This window comes from Denticeps clupeoides, chromosome 5, assembly GCF_900700375.1.
Source record: "Denticeps clupeoides chromosome 5, fDenClu1.1, whole genome shotgun sequence".
Taxonomy (NCBI): domain Eukaryota; kingdom Metazoa; phylum Chordata; class Actinopteri; order Clupeiformes; family Denticipitidae; genus Denticeps; species Denticeps clupeoides.
This window is the reverse complement of record NC_041711.1, coordinates 8,911,346-8,930,431: the sequence shown is the minus strand read 5'-3', so window position 1 is coordinate 8,930,431 and position 19,086 is coordinate 8,911,346. Positions and strand designations below refer to the sequence as shown.

General features: G+C 44.8%; 1 protein-coding gene across 2 annotated transcripts in view; it reads left to right on the top strand.

The window, feature by feature from the left end:
* The window catches only part of LOC114791360 (low-density lipoprotein receptor class A domain-containing protein 4-like), a 55,722-nt gene that overhangs the window by 6,683 nt on the left and 29,953 nt on the right, over positions 1-19,086 (top strand). The window contains exons 2-3 of one of the 2 annotated variants that reach the window (XM_028982149.1): positions 12,245-12,823; positions 18,221-18,361. In XM_028982149.1, the coding sequence (XP_028837982.1) occupies positions 12,784-12,823; positions 18,221-18,361 (181 nt within the window). In that variant the 5' untranslated portion in view covers positions 12,245-12,783. Of the gene's footprint in view, positions 1-11,888; positions 12,824-18,220; positions 18,362-19,086 lie in introns of those variants that run through there. The other variant, XM_028982150.1, reaches the window with a different exon arrangement.

Sequence of the window (19,086 nt, the reverse complement as noted above, 5' to 3'; positions counted from 1 at the left end):
CGTTTAAAGAGGTGGACTGTCAGCGTAAGACCGTGTAGAGGCTAGGGCTACATCAGGATATAATGTGTATCGTTAAGCATATTTTTCTTAAAAAAAAAATGGCACAGTGTGCCATAGTTCAGAATGCAACGCAAATAATCTAAATGACACATGCCATGTATATTTTATTATACACATATTTCATTTACTGCATTTGACATACGTTCTTATCCATAGAGACTTACATGAGTCCTTTAAAATCATAGAAATTCCTCATTTGGTTCACTAGGGAACGATATGTGAGTACCACATGCATAACCTTTTTTACTGAATGTTTGTAAAAGGCCTTTTTAATCCAAGTATTTCCGTAAAAGGAAGATCTTTAGTGACTCTAACATCTCTTCTAAGATCTAGTGGAAGTTCATTTCACCATTCCAGCCAGGACAGAGAAGAGTCTAGATGAATGCTTTCCTAGCACGTGAAAGATGGTGGTACCAAGTGGAGCGATGCGGGAGGATCGGAGGTGCAGAGCGAGGAGTGATGAGAGAGATCTCTCTTGGCTTTGTAGGCAGTATTTTGAATCTGAGGCAGGCATCTATAGGAAGCCAGTGGAGAGGTGTGTACTCTAGTTTGGAGATGACAGAGATTGGACAATATCTGGGTACCCTGTGTTGATAAAATGGACAAATCTTCCTAACAGAGGCACATGAGACTTAAATGTGAGACGAGTAGGAGATGGAATTGTCCATGGTTACTCCACGGTTGCATGACAGGAGTAGAGATTGGAGATCCTGTTTGGGGGAGGAATCAGCAGGGACGTGTAATATGCCTATAACAAATTTATGAGTAGAAGTCTGTGGGATAAAATCTGTTATGCCAATCTGTTATATGCTGTGTGATATATCCGATATACTCAATGTACCGTGTTTTTTTCCACGGTACACAGTAAATCCTAATGTTATTGTTAAATAGACAGCATGTACTTTTCTTTCGAGGTTTGTTTCTCTGCCCCGTCAAAGCAGGCAGCTTTGCGAAAGATCGCCCCTTCAGGTGCGCACAGCATACAAAACAGTGGGTTTCACAGGGCAACACCATGCTGGTGATTCATCGGAGACATTCAATGGAGATGGTGTCAGACAACTTGGTACCAAAGAAAAACTTAAGATATTTTAAAACTTTTAATACTTCATGCCCGCAAGCGCCACATTTAACTGTATTTTTTCAAAGTATCACGATATGTATAATATATCATGATATATCTTAAAAATATTGTGATGTTATTTTTAGGCCATATTGCCCACCCCTAATCCCCACATTTAACCACACTGCACTGATGCAGCAGAACAGTTACACTTGTATGGTAGAAACATCCCACGTTTTTTTACAAGGCACATGTTATGTTGGCCATTGATGATGCCATTCGCCATTCATGTAGACAGGACTCTGGTGGTGTTAGTTCAAATTAACCAGCCTGGCACATTCTCAAGATGGCTTTTGAGTAGTGAAACTTGATAATATGTTGCGCACAGCCCCAGTCGAGACAGGAACGACCGGTCTGTTTTGATAATGGGAAGGCTTAGTACATGAAATAACACTTCACTTAATACTTATTTTGCACCTGAAAGCTGTTTACAGTTACAAAACTCTAAACCAGATGTTTTCTGTTAAGTGTGTGTGCGCCCCTCCATGCGCACACACACACACACACACACACCCTCACAAACATGCCGAAACTCCGCTGTAAGAGGAATGTCTTTCCCCTCCAAGAGATTTCCTGCCGCTTTTTTCCGCGCTGTGCTGCCTGCCCGGAGCTGGGAGGGAGATGAATGCTTCCATCTGCCTGCGGGTCGAGGCGCAGCCGCGCATCCTGAAAAATCTCCCCGGGTGAGAAAACCGTTATCCCGTGACAGTGCTGAAGACTGACTGGAGCGAATTTGTCCCTGTTTTTGTTCATGGGTGCCGTGGAAAAGGGCTGATTTTCTTTTTATCTGTTTATTTATTCCACTCACTTTCTGGCCTAGACATGTCCGCGCTTTCATATAAAAATACGATTTTCTTTCAAAAGATTATATTTTGTGGGGCTGTTAGAGAAGGAAAAAACTGAAGGTTTCAGAAGGTCTCTTTGAAGCTCATTTTTGTGATGATTTTTTTCAAAAAGCACAGTTGGCTGGGGACTTGGGAGCACCTCACCTCCACGCTCTCTGACACAACACCAAAGGCGGCTCGTGAGGGATGCTTGAGTGGCGGTGCAAGGCAGGAAAAGCGGCGCCGGGGCCGGCCGCAGACGGGATCTCGCCCCCCTCGCTTCGCCTGGCCTCTCCTCTCCGGCATCTCCGTTCCTGGCCGCCTCTTTGTTGTGCCCTCAGTCTGGCCGGCGTGGCCCCCGCCGTTCCTGGCCTCAGACGTCCTGCACGCTCGACTGCCGCCCCACCTGTTCCCCCGCTACCTGACTTAGGGGTGCACAGTGCCCTCTGCCCCCCGCCCGTACAAAAGCGACAGGGGGTTGGCCGGGTATTTTTCATTTTCTGTATATTTGTACTTGCTCCCGTTCAAAGACTTTAACAATCAGCGATCAGCCCTCCAACACTGGCGCCATTTCCAAAAGCTGAATGAATAATAATTTCCATTTCAATAATTCCCCCATTCCAACCACATGAAAAAAAGACTGAGAAGGTTCTGAGTCACCATCCTGTGTTTGTATGGGCTGATGCTTCTATTAAAATGACCTTGGTTTTTATTTATTCCTTCCAAAAAACAGTCATCGTCTGAGTCTCGGAGACGTTACGTAAAAGGAAAAAAAAAAAACCGCAGCTTTTCACCGTACGAGCGCCTGTTTTCCTGATTGCCCGTCTCGCAGCAGATCAGGAGGGTGAAAAATCCTGTCTGTTGCCGCGAGCCCCCCCACCTCCAATCAGAACACGCCACGCAAAACAATGCTTGGCTGCTGAGGAGTGTGGCACGGAGTGTAATGATTGCAATAAATTCTATTCCGGCGCGCTCGGGGTCTGCTGCTCTTTGGGTACGCTGTCTGTGCTGGCGGAGAGGAAATGCGATCCTGGCAGGGGGGCGGCCTCCCTCCCGGTGGCTTGTTAAATCATCTCCGAGCCGAGCCGAGGCACCGGCTCACTGGAGAGAGTCTCCGCCGCTGTTAGGAAACGGGCGACGGGCCAAGTGTGACAGACAGACGTGGAACCAGGAGGAAGGAATATTCACCTGTCCTGTCCAGACTGCCAGACGCTGCTGTAGGGAAGGGGTGGAAAAGTAGATTTTTTTTTGGCATAAATGATTCATTCAGATTCAGACTAGGGGCGCAACGGTTCAACAAGCCCACAGTTCAGTTTGTGTTGTGGATTATGGGTCACGGTTCCAGTTGGCCTTATCTGCAAGAAGAACATTGTCTTACATCCAGACACTTGATAATGTATGAACCTTAAAAGAAGCATTAGAAGACTAATTCTGTGTAAATGGAAAGATTCCACACCTCCAACATATGGACACTGGATCAAGGACATAATGTACAACACGGCAACCCTTTTTAAACCTTTGTCAGAAACATGGCAGCTAATAGATTTAGTTAACTGCCACTTGTATCGAGAAACCTCTATATGTCTATGTAACACATGTACCTGTAAGTCTGTCTTGTCTGGCCTTTTGTTTTGTTTTGTTTGTTTTCGTCTTGGGGGATTGGGGTTTGTTCATTTGTCCTCGCTTGGGACTGTATGTGTTTATATATGTGGGAAAAATCAATAATTTGGATATAAAAGAAGCATTAAAATACTTTCAGTACATCTAGAATCCTTTCCAAGAAGAAATGTTCAGAAATTAGCAAATAATTAATCCCAAATTATACTTTTGACATTTAACGAAAAATTTGAGTGTTTCATTGCTGCCATGATTGTGTCTGTGGAACTAAACTAGAAGTGTAGTGAGACATGTCATGCCACAGCATGTGGAATATGTGAACACGCGTGGGATGTAGGGTCTGTTTATGTAGGGCAAAGGTCATAATCATGATTGTAATCATGATTAATAAAAATTTGAACATACAGCCTTCATTGAACATTTAGCGTTTGAACACGGTGTACTTATACCTATAACACGGACACCAATTTTTATTCGATTTTTTTTCCCCATTTAGTCTTGCATCCCTAAGTCAGTCACTATCAGTCAACCACCTTCTTCCTTTTCTTTTTTATACATATTTGGGAGACTCCCTGCAATGGCAGGAATGGGTTTGATCTTGTGCTGGCATGCCTTGGGCTGGCATGCAGGGAGGTTGTCAACATGCCCCTGCGCCGGTTCACATTCTCCGCCTGTCTGCAGGCTTTGGAAGTTGTTGGACGCGCGGCAGTTACAATAGGAAATTAACGGCGAACGACGGCAGACTTTGTGCTTGATTTAGCGCCTCGTGCGCTTAGGTAATTTATCAGCGGGGAGGCCGCCGTCCTGTTTTTGGTGCACTGCTGTTTTTTAATAGGCTATGATGATGTTTGATTTTTATGTGCGCCGTATTCTGAATGATTTTACTTTCATGTTGGTGGGCGACGCTCGCCCCACCTTCCCCCCCCGCCCCGTCTCTTGTGTATAAACAGCCTGCTTTCCGTGTTATGCACCGAGAGCACAACTTGTTAGCTCATTAATCAATGTCAGAAGTACAACATGGCCTGCAGCTTTCTCCTCAATGGGACCATGTTTATACAGGTACTCCGGCTAATTAAAACTCTGCAGCCAAGGGCTCGTTTCTGTGCGTTACAGTAGGATTCGGAGACCTTGGCTTTCGTGTCTGCTGTTTCGCTGGGTGTACATTTATGCAATGCCATGTGCATTGAACCTCAGACAGATGTGAGGCTTCCGAAAACTGGGGTTGCCAGTTCAGTCATGTTAAATTTCTGTATATCCACTCCATTTCTAAAGGCCTGTTTTTTTTCAATCAAGCTCAGGCCAGACTATAATTAAGTTTATTGAGCTTTTTCATCCAGTGTCTTGTCTCTTAGTATATTTAATATATAATTTTTCACAAATCATTTTTTTTGTAAAGATTCTCCCCGACGTCCAGCGCGAGCTGGGCGCGATTGCCGGTCGCAGGGTGCAGGCCCCGCCCCCCTTCCCCATTACCTGCACCAGTTTTCCGGGTCCGATCTTGCCATCTGTCCGTTGCTGTGTGTCTGCGAGCGTGGGATGTAGGGTCAGTGGGCTGGCGTGGCCGCAGTCTGCCATGTGAATTCCTGCCATGTGGCTACAGGGTAGAGTCGTAGCGGTCCGAGCCAGCGCTTTTAACGAGTTTGGATAACTCAGGGCTCCGGTGCGTGTGGTAAAAGTGTGTTTTTGTGATTCTCCGATGTGGCATAAGTGTAGAGTGTTCCCCCGTGTGTGTGAGCCTTTCCTTTTCCCGTTTCCCCTTTCCCGAAGTAGACTCCTATATGTTTGTTCGTCCTGTACTTCAATAAAGTGGTTTCCTCCCTTTCCTTGGTGTCGTGACAGTTGTTTTTGGCGGCCTGTCTTACTTTTAGTTTTAGTCTAATCTATGCATCAAGCTATATTATTCTTAGCCATGTCCAGACTCATTTTAGTCTAATCAAGTTTCAGTTGACTGAGCAACCTTCCATGAATAGTTTTAGTCTAGTTTTAGTCAATGAAAATTGTATTTTTAGCCATGCAATTCTGTTTAAGCCAGTCAATATAGTACAAGTACAGAGTAGAACAGTCAAACCATTTTATAATTAAAACAAGGATATCTTATTTTTATATTTATTCCAGACACAGAAGACTCTCTGATTTCACTGTGTTTTTCGACAAGTTCGATTCAGTTTTTTTCCCCACTTCTTTGTCATTTCATTTGAGCCATCTGGGATCTAATTAATAATAAAAAAATCTAATTAATGCCACAATTGTGTATTGCAGAAGTGATGTGGGAGTGTCATGGGAGATACAGGAACAAGAGGAAATAATAGCTCATCTTGTTTTCGTCATTTTAGTATAGTTTTTAATAGATTTTAGTAAATCGTATTTAGTCAAAATTTAATTATTATATATTATTACAATATTATATGATTTATTTCATCATAGTTATCATCACATCTCATCTTTTCGAAAATAACATTCCTGCTATCAGCACATGATCAGCATCTGTGTGGCCCGGGAGACGTCATTATTAAAGTACAATAAGTCAAATGTAATATTTCACAGGGTCAGCAGCACTTATTTCCAGGAGTGTGAATTCCGTCTCTAGTCACTCTAACGTTGGCTTAGAGCGGCTGCTCGCACAAATGGCACATTCTTAAAGTAACTACCGTTTTATTCCCATTTCTGATTTCATGTCTGGCACAGCCCTCAGAGTTCCAACACAATGATGAAAATGACAGTGGAGAGGTGTGCTTCTTAACACGGGTCTATCAGTGGGGCCTTTTCCGATTTCATGTATGACATTACAAATATTTAAAACGTACCGTCTCAGAAATACCCCAATTTTTTTTTATCTTTGAACAAAACTTTGCCAAAAGAGAAGTGTGTCGACAACTGAATAATATGAGCTGATTTAAATAAATATATTGACTCTGTCTTAGGAGGAACATGTCCTTCATAAGGAACCCCTTGAAATGGTCTTGTTCCGTGTAGCCTTCAGAGCAGTGCTTTGTGATTGTCACTCGGAGCAGATAATGGTGTGAAAATTGCTGTAATCTGGATGGCCCATTACTCACCCCCTATCTGAACTTGAGCTATTTGTCAGTATCTCCAATTTTTGGCTGGCCTTCTGACAGTTATAGGACGAGATTGTTGTTAGCGGGCGGCCGCACTTTGGGGCCGTGCTCGGCTTGACTCGGTGACGGATGGCGGTTAGCGGTTAGTATTAAAATATGTCGACTGAGATGCAGAATGCGAAGTCAGTCACACCCCATTTTTGGAGCAATATGTCACTGATGAGTCAAGCATGAGACTGTCTATGACATGTCACGATACATAAAATATGCATGTTGTTTAATCTCATTAGCTGCCAAAGTAAAAAAATGATTTATCGTTGGTCTCCGAAAGATGACCTTCATGAACAATGAGCATTAAAACGTGATCATTGTTATCCCAAGCTCAGAAGGTGTTGGATCATGATGAATGGCAATGACATTAAAATGCATTTTCTATTGTAGAAGGGCAAAGGCCACATTCTGACCTCAGCCCATTGACATGCTCTGCCAACCTCGACTTCAACCAGATGTTATTTTTTAACTATACAGACTGATATTGCTGCAACTTAGCGTTTCAGGGTTTGGTATTGTGTTATCATCTGGGAAACTAAATTAATCTATTAATTATCTTTTAGGGAAAAATCTTATTGTTAAAGTAAAATATCCCTAAACATGAGATTTATGCTTTTTCAGATCCATAGCCTCTTTGGAATCTTTGCATGGGTACATATTAAGAGATGCATTATCTAAATGATAATGGGTATTGCATTATGAGTTTTTCTGTGGTCTGTAATAAGAGTTTTATCATCTGACCTATTTTTTTTTTTAGAACCTGTTTGTCCAGGAATGAGTTGAGCTAAGTTTTTCCCACAACTGGTTTTATTCTTCCATCTTTGTTTCCGCATCGTCTCTGGAGTTGGGTTACTAAGTGCTCTGAGAAATGTTTCCCATAAATGTAGTTTTAAACTTCACAGCCTGTGATGTAATCTGCATTTCATCTGCCCACAAGCAATATGCTGTCGACGTATTACCCTTGCTTTAGAGCAGACTAAACAGAGCCGCTTAAAACGATTTCAGAAGCAGGGAATCCAGACTATGCTCGCGTCTGATTTTATAACAGCGTCTGAGACAACACATGGTGGATGTTGCCCAGAGCTTCTGATGCAGTCCAGACGGTATCAGTTGAACACCTGGCTGCTTCCTGAATATTTGGTTTTAAGGATTCATTTTCTCCTCGACTCCCTGTTGCTCTCAAGGGAGGGGCGGCTCCTCCGTTTGCTCTGATGCACTGTCTGCTTTTTTTTCTTTTTTTTTTAACCATGCGGGTGTTTTGCACTTTGTGACTGCTGTAATATTGTTCGCAGAATATCTGCCGCGTCTGGTGACATTTGGTGCCTACTGGGCCAGTGTGTCTGTCCTTTTGAAAGGGGATTTGGTCTCCTGAGCCCCCCTCACAGTGGACGTGCTGTTCAGGCGTGTAGTGAACTGCAAAAAGTCTCCACTGAGTTAATTACATTGCACCATTGTAAGCATGTGTTAGCAATTACAGCACTTCCCCCCCCGAACTGAACAATATATCGAAATTGAATCGAAATCACAATTTGAATGAACGTGATTTTATAAATCATAATGACTGCGATTGTTTTGCAACCCCAGACTCTGCTCCTTTGGTTAATGTCAGGGTTGCTGCGTAGACATGCTGGGTTGGCTGGAGGCGTTGGTGACCCCATGGGGTGTTGGGGAGGCAGGTAGAAGAGAGGCAGCTGCAGGAGAACGGGACCTGGTGATGGCAAATGCAGCTGAATGGATGCTGCCGCTCCAATGTATGCAGAGAGTGAGTTCAGAAAGAACCCTTCTGAGGGGGTGTGCAGCAGAGAAAAGGAAGTTCAGGCAGCGAGGTTTGCACTTCCTCTCAAAAATACAGCGAGTATTAACCGTACGTTGAAATATGAATACCACGAGTTGAGAGCGAGTGTCCTTGCTTGCGCTTAAGTGGCCGTGACTTCGTACCACTTGCCCGATTGGTCCCAGCAACGGTTAGGGTTTTGCCCTGCACTGCGCATAGTGCAAGCACGCCGCAGTGCGCCATTGGCAGCCTTGTGCGCACATCACAGTCAAAGTTGAAATTAGTTCAACTTTGACTGCTGTGCGCTGTGACACATTTTTGCGTGTTCAATAGAATTGAAGTGTTGAAACAGGCTAGTGTTCAGTCTTCCCCTTTTAAACACACACAGACAAACCAGGAATTGAGGACAAGCTGGTGTTGCACCGTCTAGGCCATAGAAAACAATTGCTTTCAGAGCAAAACAAAGCGCACATCGTATTCGGTCCCATACGAAACAAACGTATATTGCTATTTACTAGAATTTATATTGCAATACATTGGTAAATATTTGGGGAAGCAACTTCCTCATATATTTACAATGTATTTATTCAATATATTTTCATACATTGTCATACATATATATTACATATAAAATCTATTATTATAGAATATATCAACATATACTACTATGTACAGTTCACAATATAATAGACAATCATGCTCACCAATCAGATGTTCTCATGAAAAGACCACACCCACCTAAACGCAAGCAAAGACTCTCAAGAACTCATGGTATGCTAGTTACAGTGAAGAAAGGTTCGGTTATGCTACAGTTTTTAATACACATAGTATAGACACAGCAAAAAGTTGCAAATTAAATTGCAATCACAGTTCTGTCAGACAGCGATTCTATTTTTTCTTGAAATTGTCCAGCCCTACTTTTTAATGTTTAACAGAAATCCTATAGTCATGCTTTTGTCAGGAGATGTCTTAAATCGTTCTGCTTGGCCATCGCAGTGGCTGTTACCTCAAATGGCCCTGTTGGCAATGTTTGTGTTTGGTTTTGGCAAAGTTCCATCCGTTCGTGGAAGCGCGATTTGCAACATTTTCAAGTGGCGCCCAGGAAGCCTTTCTGCTGTGAACATTGTGTTTTCCTTGTAAAAGCAGCGCAGTGCGGCAGTTCATTGGGGGTGAGGGAACATTCTCTACAGGATTTGGTGAACCGAGGGGACTCCCCCTGATGTGGTGTACCCGGCTCACTTGTTGCCTGATTCTTGTTAGAGGCTCCAGAGAATGCTAAAAAAGAATGCCGTTCTTCTGAGAAGCAATGTTAGTACTGAGTCCTGCCATGACTCTAACAGATCATCTTCAAAACATCTGTGACTGTAATCTGAAAAAATTCTACTAAACACAACTTCAGCTTCATAAGTCACACATTTTTTAAAACATGTACTGTATATGTACATATACTTATACTTTAAAACATTTTTTGTTCTGAAATTGATGTGTATATTATTGTAACTTGCTTACTGAAATATTTACACACTAGAACACAAAAAGTTTTATTCGATACACTTAATGCATGCACTTAATTTAAAAGGAGAGTAAATAATCCATGCAACGTTCTTAAAAGCAGTGACTGCCTACAGTAGACAACGAGACTTTGTGTTGAAGGTCGTTGTGTATTTCGCCGCATTTCACCGCACCTTGTATCAAATCGTGTTGTAGTAAAGACGGATCCCAATGTCAGTATTTGAAGTGCAGGGCTGTTCAGTGAAGATTTTTGGGAAGATCAGTCCTTTCACCCCGTTCAGTAGGTCTCCGATGTCCACCTCAGAGTCATGCATTCAGGATAAAATTAGACTGATGTGTGCATGCGTGTGTCTGGGTAAATAGTAACCGGGCGGTCACATGATTTGTACCATAGTTTTTTTTTGTCAAATTAGTTTGAAAAAATGTTTTGCATTTGTATGCAAAGATTGTAATTTGCTCTAAAATAGAATAAGATCAATGTAAGTATGAAACTAATTCCATTTGATGTGTGATGTGTAATTCCATTGGAGATTCTTGGCTGTCTGTGAGAGTGCGGAAGGCCACCAGACAGCGAGTTGCCGGATGTTCGCGTCCTCGCCAATGAACTGCGCAGAGAAAATGCCGTTCTGACACGGAATTAGCTGAGATTAAGAGCAAGTTAGACTCAGTGTATGGAAGGCCCCCTAATCTTCAGTAATTCTGCCTGCTGACTGCGTTGCATATTCAATTACTTAAGCAACAGCAGCACTGGGAAAACCGCCCCTCGGCGGGTTTTATCCTTCCGTTTTTAAGCTTTGCGTCGTCTTTTCTGTACACTTTCATTTTTTAGTCTTTATATTTGATCATTTTTAAATAAATCCGTATGTTATGTTTCATGAAAAATAAGGCCTTTTTTATTCTGAGGGGAGGGCGGCTCTTTGAAATGTAAATGATTTTTGTGTCGCTTGATACGCACCACCTTCTATCCCCGTTTATCTTTACACTTCAAAGTACCGCCCTACCATGTTTTCTGCCCGTGCTTTTAAAAACTCCCCTTGAACATCGGGGAGGGTCACAGTTACAGGTAGGGTGACGCGATGCAAACAGATGTGGGACAGGTTACCAGTTAAAAACGCAATTAGAAAAATATGACTGTTGTTCAACTTCAACAAAGTTCTGGGGTTCAGCAGAACATTTACTGCTATTATAACTATTTCACATTAGAATAAAGAAACAATGTTTTGTAAAATAAAAGTGCTTCACCTTTAAAATCCACATAATAAATGTCTGAAATAAACTAACATTGGGAAGACCTGGAATACAGACACGTTGTGCGCACTTACGTAACGACCTGGAAGCGTAATCACTTTTAATTCTTCCGTCTTTTACAGACATCGCCATTGAAATACATGATTGTAAGCCTCATTGCGTCCATCTCTGTTCGAGTGGACGCGAGACCTGTCCACTACTGCGCGTGTAAGTGAATGGGCGTGTAGGCTAGACGTGACTAATGTTCCAGAAACCTTCAGAAACATGGCAGGACGCAATTTCAGGGGTTCAAAAGGACGACATGTCTTCCACGCCATAGCTGACTGTTGACTGTTTTTTTCCCCTCCCTTTCTCTGCATTTGTTAGCGGGAAAGCTGGGTCCCGCACGGCGGGCCGCAGTGGCCAAAATTCACACCGTAGCTCTTTACGTCGTGGTCATGATATTTAAGATTGATGGTTTAAAAATGTCACTCGAGCGGAGCGTGTCACACGACAGGAAAAAGAACATTGCAGACGGACAAGGGTGGTTCTGTCCTCCTTGGTTACATATTTTGCAAGATGCATATTTAAACTCTGGATGAGGCCTTCACTGCTCTCCACTCGGCTGCCGGCTTCTAGAAGCACGCGCCAGTGCTCCGTTCGGGTAAGGCGGGTTTTGATGTTGAAATATTAGTGGCCAATGAAAATGCTGGACGTGGTCTCAGCATGCGGGTTGCGCCGTGAGTTCCATGAAGTGGGATATCTGGCCTCTCCAGTCGCAGGGTCGGCACCTTTTTGGAAAGTTTGCTTTAATGCGGACTTATCAGGGTGAAGGGACACCCACCACCACCTCCACCGTCTTCTTCCCTCTGTGCTGCTAAGCACCCAATGGGGGAAAAACATGGCTGGCGCTCTTTTTTTTATTTGTAAAATTTTTGGTGCATCTGTTTCTCATTTTCTCTCTCTTTCTCTCCCCTCCCCTCTCTCCATCTCTCTGTTCTAGCTCCCGTGGCCGAGGTTGCGCACTGCTGTGTCGACTGAAGTGACTGCGCCCTCTGAGTGAGCCGAGCAGAAAAGAGGGGGTGGGGGGGAACTGCAATCCGAAGGACGGGGCGGCATGTTGATGAGGGCTCTTCAGAAGAGCTCGGGGTTCTGAGACGGGAGCCGGCAAGGTGCGCCGCACCTGCTCCTGCGCCTCGCCATTCCCATCTGTCCGGGACGCTCCGGGCTGTTCGGCCATGGCTGGATGGCTTTGGCTGGGAGGATAACCGCAGCTTTTCCCCGCGCCGCCACCCTGACCTCTGCAGAGTGGTGACTTCTTCCCTGTGACAGACATCCCTGCTTCTTCTCTCTCCTGCTGGCCCCCCCGGACTTTTGACCCGGCGAAGCCGCTTTGAAGCCAGCCCGCCTGAGAAGGTGACCGGGAGGAGGACATGGACTCGTGAGCAGAAAATGGACACGAAACGGCCAGGAGGCCCCCAGCAGCCCCTCTCTGCTCGGACTGGTTAACGTCGGGATTGCAGGCAGTGCCGGAGGAGCAGTATGCAGGAGGCTGACTTGCCGGCCACGAATGCTTTCACAGGTACGACCTCTGGTGGGTGTGGCTACTGTATACCCTGCCCATGCTCTGAACCCTGAACCAGGGAGGGGGATTTCCAGTTCAGATTATTTAAAGAGGCCCCCCGAGGCCCGGTTAATGTGAGCGTGGCGGCCATGGCTTACAGAGTAATGTCAGGCCCCGGGCACGCGGCAAGGAAGAGGAGTGCGGTCAATAAAAGGCAAGGTTAGCGCAGAAGGTCTTGTTTACCGCACAGGGGTCGTTTCAGGTGAGCCGCGCGGCTTGAACCGCGCCGACCTGGGGCCCCGTTCTTCCCTAAATGGGCAGTTAGCGTAGCGCAGCGCGCCGACATTGTTTGCGCTGTCCTCGAGTAAACCTTTGACTCGTGTACAGGCATGTGGTCTTTGTTTTCTGCCAGCTCCAAGGGTCAGCGGCCGAATTCGCAGCCCGTGAACCACACCGGGCCGGTTTGATGTCGGTTAGCGTGAGCGAATTGGATCTAGAGGATGCCAACAGCCTTTTTTTTTTTTCTGAAGAATTGATTGGAGGGTTTTTCTAGCATGTCTCATTCTCTCCTGCCAGAACCTTTGTTCTACTTTGGTTTTAGTCTTATTTTTCTCTTTCTCTTCGCCTGGAACGTGTTCATTAAAAACAAAGTTCAAGCCCCCCGTGTGTTTCCTTATCTCTCGTGTTTGTGAGGTTTGTGTTTTTATTTTATTCTAGTCAGTTGTTCATTGTTCTTTGAGGCTTGCGCCCTCATTCCTCGGGCCCTGTCTCTCCCCCGCCTGGAACGGAATGCACCGTGAGCAGGAAGCAGAAGAAGGGCTGCATACTAAACCAGAGGTCTGGATTTTTCTTTTTTCTTCTCCTCGGCAGGCCGGCCGCTGGAGTCAATCTCCATCGATTGTTGCTAATGCTTGTTTGACCATCCTGTGAACTTCACCCTCAGATAGAGCCAGCGCGTTGCTCTACACATTTTCTGGACGTGCAGTTATCAAGTCTGTAGGTGGAAAGTGTGACAACATTTCAGCCTCTGAATACCAAGAGACATTTCTGCGATCTTGGCCAATTTTTTATTCAAATTAGAGAGAGAGAGAGAGCTGCAGCACTGTGAAAAGTACATTTTGTCTGGCTGTCAAAGTAAAACATTATCAGCACAGGAGTGCTTCTTTGTGACCTCTTGCTGTGGCTTGTGTGAGAATAGCTCTGACCCAAGACCAGGAGATCCCGCAATGCTTGATTTTACCTTGTGTCTCAGTATGTCAGCGGGTCAAGCCAAATATTTTCAACTCTGACACGTTCTCCAATCCAGACTCAAACCCAGTTGTCTAGGGTAGGGGTCACCAACCCTGGTCCTGGCGGCACCAGTCCTGCACAGCTTAGATCTTTACCTCATTCAACTCAATATCTGGGTAATGCCCCCCAGGACCAGGAACACAGTTCCAATTAAGGGGTGTACATATTCCAGGCCCCCCAGGATTTCACGTTTTTTGTGGCATGTTTTCTCAAACTCTCTGTAAACCCCCCGTCCATGCTCACTCTTGGATCCACTAGCTCAAGTGGAAGTGAATAGATGCGTAGGAAAGTATTTATGTGGCCCATGATGTGGTGAATGTTTAGGCAGCTCAAAAACCTGAAAAATTCTCAAAGCCCGGCTGGACACAATTTCTGGGTCTCAAAAAGAGGACATGTCCTGGAAAAAGAGGTCGTCTGGTGACTCTAAATGGGACTTTTCTCTCTTCTTCGTGCTGGCCATTGTTGACGTGCATTGGAAAAGCTGCCACCAGCAGATGTTGTCGGACAGTTGTGACTGTTTTTTGCAAAAATTATGCAATAGAACATTGTCATTCCGTCCCTGCCACCCACGAGTAAGCCAGGCCTTTTCCAGTGTCCTTCTCCGGTGCTCCATGATCCAGTTAACAGTTAAGTGCCTAGTAGTGGTACTTTTTTTAGTGCAGAGAGGTCAGCCTGGTCACTCTGCCTGGTCTGCAGCTGCACAACTGCATGCACAGCATGGTTTTCAGCAGTTTGTGTCTTCTGTGAGTCTAAAACAGTGGCCCATGTCCCTCTCTCCAGCTTACCAGTTGTGTTTTTTGGGCAAGTTTTGGTACCACTGCATACCATTTTGGTAATGTTTTTCTCATCCCTGTGGTTTTAATTATGTGGTTAGTTTGTCTTTATGTTGATTGCAAAAGTACTTAAAAACAAAACAAACCTAGAATTTTGTAGCGCCTAGACCTTTCATGTTTCATGTTTTCTGCAGTGGGCTGATGCCTCACCCAGGGTGGGCTCACAAAAGTCAGACTGAGAGCTTCGTTATGAAAGTTTGGTTGTTTGAGGACTATCTGCATGGGTGCAGCACCACACGAAGTCGGTGAGGACCATGATGCAGGACTAATTAATCCATTTTGTGATCTGGTTTGCCGTCTCTCCACATCTCTCACATTCCTGGTCACGCTTATGAAGCCGCAGCTTTGATGTCGTTGCAGATCGCCAGCTGCTGAGAAACCTGTGTGGCCAACCAGAAGTCGGTATTAAATGAACCAGACTAAAAGCCAGAACCGGATCGGAGTTGGAAAAACCCACTTCCACAGATTCCTGCCCAACATGCCTGCTTTGCATGATAACAAAGTCCCTGTGGACCTCAGCTGTGTTTCCTTTAGACAAGGGACTGCGCCTCGAGATCCACACACACAGTGCCTGTCTCCCTCGCTCTCCCACTCCCCGCGTCACGCTCTCTCTGTGCGGCAGTGCTGCGACCTCAGCACAATTCCAACATGCTTAATTATCCTGGTTAAGCATGCAGATGATGGTGGCGACGGTGAGGAAAGATGTCCTGATCCTTCATGCTTCACAAATGCATTTGCAGCAAATTTATTTCTCAGCTCGGCCGGACTCTGTGGTGGCTCTCAACCCCTGCAGGTTTTGCAGAGCGTAAAAAAAAAAAAAAAAGAGGCAGAGAATTATTTCAGACGGGTTGACTGACGGGTGCTGATGGATTTTGTTCTGCCGTGTCACATATTCATTGATTAATGACCATCATTACCCTGTAAAATTATTATTAACCCCAGCAGCCTGTAGCTATTAGCGCTGCACCCCAAGACTCTTCAGCTTCCTCTTTAAACTCCAGGATGAATGTTCCAAGCAGAAGTCTGATCTGGTTACCACCAACGCACTCAGCCAGACTAATGGTGCTAAATCCCACCTGCTGTCCCTTAAGTGCGTCACCTCATCTTGGGGGTCAAGTCTTATGTGGCTTTGATTCATTGCATGACAGCGGGTTCAGCACATTCAGTGTGAACTGCACATTATAATATGCAATTTGGTGGTGAACTCTGTTGTAACTAACACAAATGATGATGATTAAGTCTGCATGATTAATCAGTGGCAGCATATTATTTACATACATGCATGCAACCTATGCAGCCTTTTATTCACTTGGACAATTGACCTAAGATATTGCCATCCATAAATGTGGTAAAAAAGGGAAAATGTGCATAAATCTTTGCAAAAATTACTTTCTCTGTAATGTAATTAACTGTTCAGTACGAGACATCATTAATTACTAAACCTGTTTTTACAGATTTTTTTGAGCGCAAGCCATTCAAATTCATTTGTGCTATTTTACCAAACGTAAAGCCAATTACTAATGTCCCTGAGCATGACACTTAACCCTGAGTGTCCCCAGGGGGACTGTCCCAGTCACTACTGATAGTAAGTCGCTCTGGATAAGTGCCATAAATGTATGGTAAATCCTGCAAATTACCTAGCAAAAATGCTAGGTACGTTTGCCAGCAAAGTTCACACTGCATTATGGGATATGTAGCTTGTGTGATCAGTCATGTGATCATCTGTGGTGTCTTAGATTCCCAGTATTGTGCCTGTGGTTCTTTTGGCAGTTGCTGACCTCGTCCCTTCCTGTGGTATTTGGACTGTTATTAATGGCTAATTTAGGCTCAGCATGTCTGGAGCTTTCAATAAGGCTCCTAAATGAAAGTTCAGTTGGTAAATAGTGTTGTTAGACATGATTCAGGCAGAATCTAACATGCATCACACAACCTTGCTGGGAAAAAGACAGAATGGACGTCCCATGTCATGACTAGCCAGTTCGAAACAGACAGGCTGAACCAAAACCAATGTTTCCCCCTTTCCTGATCACAGCTTTTCATAGCGGATTTTTGGAACAACAGAAGGCCCAGTGTGTGATCCTCCTGTTACAGCACAAGTGTCCTGTCCTCCTCCTCCTGCTCTGGCTCTCGCTCCATCCCCTGGGGTCCCCGTGTGGGCCCGGCCGCATTAGACGAGCCCATCTTTTGTTACTCGTGTCCCAGCGGCCCTTGGGTGAGCTGAGTCAGTACAGAGCAGTCAGGCTGCACTAATTGCCACTCGCAAATGGGGGGTTGAGCCGGCTGCTTTACAGAAATGCTCACGCTGGTTTGTTCTTTGAATCGGATCTCTGTTGTGCTTCTCTCTCGCTCACGCTCCGTCTCGCTCGCTGCTCCTCCCGACTGTCTAGACAAGTACAAAGTGTTCTTGTGAGTGGCGGGGAGGGGAGAAATGTGCGTTGTCATTAGGCCGGAGCGCGGCACCGATCGATACGGGAGGCCAACAGGTTCTCAGGGGTGTCTGGTGAACGTGAGCGTAAGTGATTTTGCAGCGGGGTGTTAACGTGTGTTTACTGTCTGCGTGTCGTGTGGGAAATAATGCAAGTCGGAGGAGCTTTATGGCTTCGACCGATCCGTTTTTAAGTTCACAACCTCTAAAAGTACGTGATGGTGGTCATTATCCCGCTTCCCTGAAGACCATCCTGGTCCCGCCACACCATAGTGGGAAGGGGGTGGGGCTAGAGTTGTGTGACGGAATGGTTTAAATGAATAAAGCCCGTAATTACTGGAGCAGGTTCCTCGATTTCATCGGGCAGGTTATTAATGGCCCGTGACATCTTGAAAGACCACGGGCATTTTTGAGATGACGCCAGCCCCCGCAGTACCAACCTGCACGTTTCAATCCCTCCTGCTATCCAACATGGTATGAGCTGCTCGTTTTGTTTAAACAACTTTGCCGAAGGCTCGCCATATCAAATGGCTTTGACACCATGTCAGAGTGCATGAGAATCACTTTATTTTAGAATGACATGCAGCACCATGGTGGAATTAAACAAGTCTCATTTGTGACACATCTTTAATCTGTAGGGCTTATTTCTAAAGAGCTTTATAAGATGTAGCACACAAGGAGTGTTTGCTAATGTCATATTCACACGAATATTCAAAATTCAAATGCTTGGGTTAAAGTGGGCGTGATTATAAAAAAAAATGTTCACCTTCTGGGTGTCCGAATTTTTTTTTCGGTTTTGTTTTTCTGTGATTTCAGTGTTTTTTAACCCACGCCGCCTCTCCTTTCCCTTCTCCTCCCCCCCTGCAGAGTGCAAATTCCACTGCACCAATGGCAACTGCCTCCGCGCCGGCTCGCTAATCTGCAATCAGCTGAACAACTGTGGGGACAACAGTGATGAGGAGAACTGCCCGGTGGTGACCCAGCACCCCCCACCTGGCATCTTCAACTGTGAGTGAACAGGGCCACTCGATCCTCACTCCTCTGTTTTTCTCGCGCTCTATCCCGCCTCCATTTCTTCTTTTTTAGTTTTCATCATTTCATTCTAATAGTTAAACCTTGTCATACACTACATGCTTTATTATTTGGATTATTATGGCTGACATGGCAGAAATCCTCAAATATTACCTGCCTATTATCAATTGATATTTTGTTGAGGTTGAAGGTTAATTAATTTCACATTTTTATCTGTCTCTAGACAAAAGTGAAATACCAATGAGAACAGGAAGAGAATTCGGGATGAGATTACGCTTGGACTTTGTGTGCAGATTTCTCTTGGGTCTTGTCATTAGATGCGGTCCAAACTGACATTGACTTTGTGACTTTGTGTCTTTGTTGTTCTCACTGGAAGATTCCAAGTTGCCCCGGAAGACTGCTGGGGCGGAGCTTGAGAACACAGTTTTTATCATGAAAAGAATGCTGAAAAAAAAACACATTCCCAGTTCTGTGTTCTTCAGCTTTATAAACTCCTCTGTGTCTTGTGTTTTGACTGTTTAGTTTTTCTAGGTGACCGTCTGATGTGCTAGTGACATATGTCCATAATTGTGGAAATTTGTTTTTCAAGATGATTTTAAGCAGTTTTACCGCCTGACGGTGTGGTGCTGAGATGTAGGGCGCTGTCTTACCTTCGTCATTTTCCTCTTGGTTCTGTTTCCTTTCACACAGGGAAAAATGCA